General features: G+C 34.1%; 1 protein-coding gene across 2 annotated transcripts; it reads left to right on the plus strand.

The window, feature by feature from the left end:
* The first annotated feature begins 418 nt into the window (after positions 1 to 418).
* On the plus strand, positions 419 to 6,884 carry LOC103498265 (mediator of RNA polymerase II transcription subunit 22b-like). 2 transcript variants are annotated; one of them, XM_008460815.3, is made up of 5 exons: positions 419 to 633; positions 2,593 to 3,399; positions 4,992 to 5,172; positions 5,291 to 5,356; positions 6,369 to 6,884. In XM_008460815.3, exons 2-5 carry the CDS (start codon positions 3,293 to 3,295, stop codon positions 6,606 to 6,608), a joined length of 594 nt encoding a protein of 197 aa, XP_008459037.2. In that variant the 5' UTR covers positions 419 to 633; positions 2,593 to 3,292; the 3' UTR covers positions 6,609 to 6,884. The 2 variants fall into 2 exon arrangements, with proteins under 2 accessions (XP_008459037.2, XP_008459040.2); XM_008460818.3 differs by lacking the exon at positions 2,593 to 3,399 and having other exon boundaries at positions 422 to 633.
* Positions 6,885 to 7,938: the final 1,054 nt, after the last annotated feature.

Here is a 7,938-nt window from a genome sequence, read left to right on the forward strand (position 1 = left end):
ACCAATGATTATGATTTCAAACAAATATAAAAGAAAAATTGTAGAATAAGAAAAGAAGGAAGAAGATGAAAAGAAAGAAGGAATAAATAAGAGTTACGCGAAATTCAAGAATGGCAAAGGCAAACTTGGAATATATAAAAAAATGGTTGACTTTATGAGCTTTTTTGATTTTGTTACACACCGTAAATATTTGGTGGTTTGTTATATTTATGCAAATTAGTCATTTTATGACTATTTTTGAAATATTAGAATTCAAATTTTTAGAAATTTTTTTGTGTATTCTTTATCTTAAAATAATTATCCATTTTTAATAAATAAAATAAAAATTTAATATATTTTATTTAATAAAAATAGAATTTGTTTTTACAAGGTGAAGCAAACATTGAGGAAAAATAAAAATAAAAATAAAAATAATTATCAATATTGTTTTTACAAACCTTCTTCGTTGCACATTCTGCACGCCGCTCGTTCTCCCTCATCTCCCATCCGCCTCGAACCTCACTCGCCGGCGTCTCTCCCGTCCCCTTCGTCACACCTTGTTCTGCAGAGCGGCTCATTCTCCCCCATCTCCCATCCGCGTCGAACAACCAAGCCGGCGTCTCCCTCCCTCGCCACTTGGTTGCCATTTTCGGTGTAAGTCCTTTTTTCCCACTTTTTGAACTTTTTCCTTTCGCCTTTTCGGTGTTTTTGACATTAATTCTAGTCAAAAGAGCCATTAGGGATTGTTGGAGTTTTCATGAGTTTGGTCATCCATATGCTTGTGTTTTTAGTTCTTTACATAGGAGCGTATTAATTTGTTGTGTAATTTTGCTGTCATAGTTTCTTGATCGTATTTGCCTCCTGGGAAATGAGAATTTGTGTTGGTATGCCTGTGGAACGCTTTGTAAACACTTAGATAGATTAGATTGGAATTTTTTTCCCTGAAAAGTCTGCGCCACTCGCCCAAGGCCCAAGACTTTGGAGACGTCAAGGAACTTTGGGCCTTAGCCAATGGGAGATTGCCCGTCTAGGGAATCTTCCACTAATAGATTTTGATTGCATGGAATCCTTTTGGAGACAGAAATGCCAATTTAGAATTTAGATGGTTAATACGGTGATAAGAACTCAACTCTGTACCATAGAGCAGTACCATGTAGAAGAAGAAACTTTATTGCAAAAGTTTCGTTTGTGGATAGAATGAGATTTTTAATTTACTGATGATGAAGTTGAAGTTAATAGGAGAAATTTGTCATGGGGCCATTCCTGGGATCCAATCTCATATTGTCAGAAGAAGAAAAAAACGAAAAAGAGAAAGAATAAGAATAAACCTGGCATAACTTCTCACTGAAGAGAAAGTTTGAAAAGCAATTGAAGATATAGGATCGTATAAAGCACTTGGCCTAGATGGATTTATGATGGAAATTAGTAAAAATGGGCAGAACCTTTGCAAGATTATATTATCAAATATCAATAGGGATTCCATTTGTGCAAAATAGTTGTGGAGATTGAGAAGAGACACTTCTTGGGACAAATTTGGTGTCATTTGTAAGCTATAAGGCACAGACACTTTAGAAAGCTAGCGTGTCCAACATATTAAAAATGTGCAATAGATGAAATTAGCCACTACCTATACAAAGTAGGCCCAACATTTGCTAGACATGCATGGAACCCGAACATTTGTTTAACTTTGAAAGAAACATTCATCAAACTAATTTTTAAGCACATACATGCGTAAACTTGTGGACTTTGAATAAATTTGGATTCTATCATATAGATTAACTTCCCTTATTGAATCTGAGAATAAGAATCTATGATGTTAACAAGTATAGTCGTCAGCTCCTATACAAAGCAGATGGTATTTATGGGGGGGCATATAGATTTTCACTTTCCTATCTAGATCTTTGGGACTTCGTATCAAAATGTTTTTCATTTTCTGCTTGAAATACCTCCTGTTGGTTACTCTTTAGTTTAGTTTAGAAGATATTTAGTGTGGGAACTTCCCCTATAATTATATTGCAGTTTGTATTAAGTTATAGGTTTTCTTTTCATCATGATTCATCTGGTCCTGCGATTGCTTTAACCACAAAGCTATGCTATTTGAAAATTTTCCTAGAAGAATGTCAACAACTTTGAGTTTGAGATTATATAGTTTGTGTTTTGGTTGTTTTCTGGAAAATGTAATTTTGTTGTGACATCTGTAATGTGTATAAATGTATTTGGATTCAGATTCATTTGTTGTATTTTCTTTTTTTTTTTTTCCTTTTTTGGAGATGTTTGTATGAAGCAATGGTTTGGAATGAGTCCTTTCAAATAAATTGAAATATTGACATTTAACACAACAGAAACTTTAGATTAAGAACTGGACTAGAGTTAGTTAGGGCCTTAGAACTTAGAAGTACTATTTTTTTCTAAGTTAGTAAAAACTTAAACTAGAATAATGGAGATGTATGGAATAAACATCTTGGACTTAAATGTAGATCGATAGCATTTACTTCTCATTAGGCTTCACGTTGTACCTTTCATTTTACACCTCTCGGGTTTCCTGAAAGATTTCCCCTCTGACCTCCTGATAGATGTTTTGAAACTGATCAAAAATTGATATTTTCTTTACAGAGGATGATACAAGCATACAAACAGACATTAAAGTGCCCATTTTGAAAGCTTTTCACTGTCACATATATAACCGTGATTGGCAATTTTCATGCAAGTTTTGTACTTGATCAATGTCTATACCAATGTTTTCTCCCCCACATCTTTTCTGGCCTGGGAACCTTTTTAAAGATCTAACTACAACTAATGGTTCACACTACAAGAAATTATGGATCTCCTGACGCCGGTTTACACTGTTGGGAGAAAAGGCGTCGAAAGATATCGTATCTCTAGACACAACAACTAGAGAGTTGGGAGATACTATATCTTCCGATGCCTGAAACATGCGCGGGCAGTTAGTTAGCATCTTCCTACGCAGTGTTGTGTAGGTGTCGGAAGATAGGACGAACTCGCAACGAGTGCATTTAGTCATCGCGAGTTACAAGAAAGGGGCCGACACATATCATGAGGCATCGGGTGAAAAGAAAACATTTAAAAAATGATTCTATTTTGCCCAACGCCATGCATGTAGGCGTCAGGAGATAATGGTGAACTCCCAACTTAATTAGTAAGGCGTTAGGAGATATGGGGAACTCTTGACGCTGCCAATAAAGCGCGGGAATTAGAGGGAACTCACGACGCGTGTTAGGCTGCGTCAGGAGTTCGCCTTTAAAAATCCTCCCATCTCTGTATTTCACAGATTTGGGAAGGGGAAAGAAGAAAAATGAGCGAAGAAGCCAGAAAACCCACCACCGTCGCTCGTGCCACCATGCATTGTCCTAGTCGCCTTCCTTGTCTCTTTTGGTGCCGCCGCCTGCCCTGTCTCTTTCAGTATGTAATTTATTTAAGCTAGATTACTAATTTTGCCCTAAAATCCCTTTGTTCCCTAAAATCCTTTGTGTCCTAAGATCGATTATGTTCTTGTTCTTCATGTGGTTTCTTGTCATGCCCTATTTATCTTTTAGGTTTGATTTTGCTTATGTGGAGAACTCTCTTTGTTTTGAGAATTTGTTAGATTTGCAAGTATATATAATTCAATAGTTAAGAATTTTATAAGTTGATTATAGTTGAAAAAGTTTAATACGTACAACATATTTGTTGAACAACCGGAAACAAATAACTTAAGAAAAAAACAAAGGTAGTAATATATCCTAAACTTGATTAGTGTACAAAAAGAATTAAAAGTATAATATCATTATCTTTAAAACATTAAAATGGAACATTTGAAAGTTGTATGAACCAAACTTTTGTAGTTTCAAATCTTGCTCGCATAAATTTGTGTATAGAAAGGATCTTTTTTGCCAACTTTGTATGGAAACTTAGAAATCTTGCTCGAATCCTCCTACTTTGTTCTATATAATGATTTCTTAATGAAAAAAATGTAATTAAATATTCTTTGGTATATATGTAAAGCTTTACACAATCCCTAGCTTTGTATGGACACTTAGAAATTTTATTGAGTGAAGGAATAGAGAGATTGGAGCGTTTAGATGAGATGTTGGATGTGCAAGTCCATTTTTAGATAGAGACTAGAGAGCTTCACCTCCATTTTTTTTTTTTAATTTTGATTATTGAGAGTTCGAGTTTTTCATCAATAACAATACATATAGACTTGCATCAAGTCAAACCTTAGGTTAAAACATGGTTTTACGCAGGGCTGTTTTGTAAAAGTACTTTGTTACAGAGTCATGCAAATTTTCTTTTCCTTCACTTAGGTCAAAACCCTCCATGACTCTGTTCTTACCACCGATTACCACCGTTTTGGGGCAGATCAAATTAGTTGTTCGAATCTCCTTGGTTTAACATTCTTCTCACATGTGTATAACGATTGTGAGAATGGAGGATCGAAACTTTCACCTCAAAGATGAAAGATCATGCAAATTACTGCTAATCTTAGTTCATTTGACACCTCCCTACTTTCTTTTTTCTTTCTATAATTAAAGGACATAAAACCCATGGTTTTTTTCCCTCTTTTTTTGGTGGGCTAAATTTTTGTAACAGCCCATTAACCACCAAGATCTGAGCCCATCTCTACTATTGAATTCCAATGGTTGTCTAGGGCTTCGTCAACCTCTGTGTTGTGTTGCTTCTTTGTAACACCGGCAACGCCCATAAGCTCCAACCTTCAACAACACAACCGCTGGTTTTTCTCCATTTTTGTTGACGTTCAGTAAAGACCCACTCTCAGTCAACCTCAAATTTGAGTTTCCCACTTCTTAATTGGTTAGTTATATTACATGTTAGAATTTGTGAAAGTCTTGTTGAACTGGTTAGAAAGTGTTTTGAAGGTTAGTTTTCTTGATTGGATTTATAGTTTAAATTGTTAATGGTTATGTCTGTCGTGTTAAATTTTTGGGCGTTACATTTTTCTTCCCCGATGTTTCTAATTCCCTTTCGTTTCAATCACCTTGGTATCATTGCAGAGCTGATTCAATTCCCATTTCTATCTCTATTATTATGAACAAAGGCATTGGTGGTGGAACTGGTCCCACTGCAGCGGCTGCGGCGGCGGCAGCTCAGAAGCAGAAACTGCTTCTCCAGAGAGTGGAAACTGATATAGCCAATATTGTTGACAACTTCACCCACCTTGTCAACGTCTCTAGAGTAAAACTCTTTCATTTTTATTGTAGTTCTCTTTTGTGGTTTATCTGCTTGATCTTCTTGATTTAACAACCTCATGGTTGGAATTCATAATTCAAACTTACTGTTGTTGTTTCTTCAGGTGAACGATCCACCAGTTAGAAATTCACAGGAATCTTTTATGATGGAAATGCGCGCCGCCAGAATGGTAAGATACTAAATTTCCCCTTTATTGTTTACTTTCTGTGTTTGTGAAGCTCCTTTTAAGTTGACATCTGGATAGATAGATAGCTCTTTTGTTCGTTCTACAATTGAATGATAATAATCTTATGAAACCTCGATTTTGTGGGATTGAATGATTTTGCAATAAAGTCAGTTACTTATGCGTCTCTTCCAACTTCAGTGAGTATTTCTTCTCCTCTAGCTGCTATTCCAAGAAAATTCTCTTCTTTAGTTGAGGTGGTCTTCATATTCGTAATATTTTTGCGGGGATCCCAATTGATTCTCCAGAAAAACTTAATTGAGCTTAGCGTAGCAATTCATTCAACATCTCTGCCTTACCAAAAATTCATGAAATCATTACAGAACTCCAATGACGTCGGTTGGGTTAATGTTGACTCTATTGGGAGATGGAGTGTTTTACTGATTTTGTAGGATGATATGAAGATAATTTTGGTGCTTCTTAAAGGAGGCTACATTTTCTGAATTAAAATCTATTTTCAGCACAAGTCAATTTGTTGGGTAAACAAAGATTTATGGGCTAATTGACTGTAGAGATTTTCATAGACCGTCATGTCATAGCATTTGTAGAATTCAGTTGGTGGTGAGATCTTGTTTAGAGAAAATATTTTGGCCTGCTTTTGCTAGTTAATTTATTGGTTCTTGTTATCAGCTGCTGTGTATGCTTTTCAAGGTTTTTCTGGACATGAGAATTGGTTTGACGAGGCTTTGTTTGTTTCTTGGCTGTTCTCGTTTGATTGCTATTGTTTTAAGGTCTTGTTCTGTTCTCTTCTGGGAGTTTGTATCCTTTTTCCTTGTTGAGAACTTTCATTTTTGGTTTCAAACTATTTTAAGGCTTCTTATATTCAGAATGATCATTCACATATTAGATTATAGGCAATAATATAGCAGGGATTTATTTTGTCTTGATATAGACGATTTCTTTTCATTATCATTGTTATGGCTACAATTTTAGTGTTTTTATACTTGTTTCTTAATAGGTTCAGGCAGCTGATTCTTTGCTGAAGTTGGTTTCAGAACTTAAGCAAACAGCCATCTTTTCTGGATTTGCTTCACTAAACGATCATGTGGAGCAAAGAATAGTGGAATTCAATCAGCAGGCACAGCAAACCGATCGTCTTTTATCTAGAATTGGTGAAGAAGCTGCTGCCAATTTGAAGGAGCTTGAATCTCATTATTATTCTTCAACACAGAGGACTGATCAGAACAACCTAACGTGATTAAGTAAAGTGGAAAGTGGTAAATTAAGTAAATTAATGATGTGATACGGCTGGCTTCTAAACTCAGTTGCTTGCTAACATGGACAATGAAATGTAATTGAACACTTCTAATTTATGTTTCTGGCGATTTTCTTTTGCTTTTTATTATTATGCCAAGCTATATGTGTCGGAACTAACAGAAGATCATTATTCATCTTATTCATCTTCCATCGAAAGTGATAAGTTGGATATTAACTTCTTTCCGTTATTTGATTTTGACATGGTTTTCTCATTTAACTTGGCTTGGCTTATTCATGTTGTGGGTTTACTCGATCTTGATTAACTATTTGGTTTATCTTTTCGGGTAAAAAAAAGATTATTTGGATCACTACTTTGCAAGTCTCATTTTATTACGGAAAATTGGAAGCATTTTTTAAGTTTTGAATTTGAAAGCATGGAAAAGAAAAATTGTAATTTTTCCCGTACAAATTGAAAGTGGAGATTTGCACCACCGGACTGCTAATTCTTAATTTGAATCAAGCTTAACGAAGATTTGGTTGTCCATATTCAATTACATATCATCTTATTTTGATCCTTTTTTTTGTTGTTATTATTATTATTAGTAGGTGTAAATTTACATAAATGTAATAAAGTAGGTTTTTTAAAAATAGAAAATATTGACAAATTATTTACGCCCTATATAATAAAATCACTAAAATATAATTTATTACACCCCCTTTCTATGGGTATAAATATTTTATCAAATATTTTATTTTTGACAATTTTAAAATAATAAAAGTGATAAATATTTATAACATACAATTAATTTTTCATAAATCTCAAATTTGTGCTTATTGGATTTTGATTATTGTGGGACAACTTTTTAGTTCTTTTTATTCTTCTATGCAATTTATACTCCTCTTCTTGATATTATTAATTTACTCATATTATTATTTTTCCTTCATAATTCCACTTCTTATTTGTAATTTCTCCATTTCCTTTTCCAAAATTTTTTCCTTCTTCATATTTCATTTTTTTTTTTTGTTCTTAATACAAAATCTAAATGATATTGCTATAGGGTCTAAACAATCGCGTACCGATATCTAAATGATTTGTTGTCTATCTCAGATAGACTGCTATCACTCATAGATCATTTAACTTGATACAAGATCGTTTAGATTTTGTACAATTTCGATTATATTTGAGACAATATAAACGATCTGAGTACAAGATCGTTTAAATTAGGTGCAAGGATACAAGATAGTTTAGACATGGTACATGATTGTTTAGACTGAGTACAATGGTACAAGATCGTTTAGATTTAATACAAAGGTACAAGATCGTTTAAACT

This window comes from Cucumis melo, chromosome 12 (genome assembly GCF_025177605.1).
Source record: "Cucumis melo cultivar AY chromosome 12, USDA_Cmelo_AY_1.0, whole genome shotgun sequence".
NCBI lineage: Eukaryota > Viridiplantae > Streptophyta > Magnoliopsida > Cucurbitales > Cucurbitaceae > Cucumis > Cucumis melo.

Bases quoted from the DNA above. Each gene is read 5' to 3' on its own strand.
- LOC103498265 (XM_008460815.3), top strand. From the start codon at position 3,293: ATGAGCGAAGAAGCCAGAAAACCCACCACCGTCGCTCGTGCCACCATG. The intron at 3,400-4,991 runs GTATGTAATTTA...GTATCATTGCAG, and splicing joins CGCCTGCCCTGTCTCTTTCA to AGCTGATTCAATTCCCATTT. The intron at 5,357-6,368 runs GTAAGATACTAA...GTTTCTTAATAG, and splicing joins AAATGCGCGCCGCCAGAATG to GTTCAGGCAGCTGATTCTTT.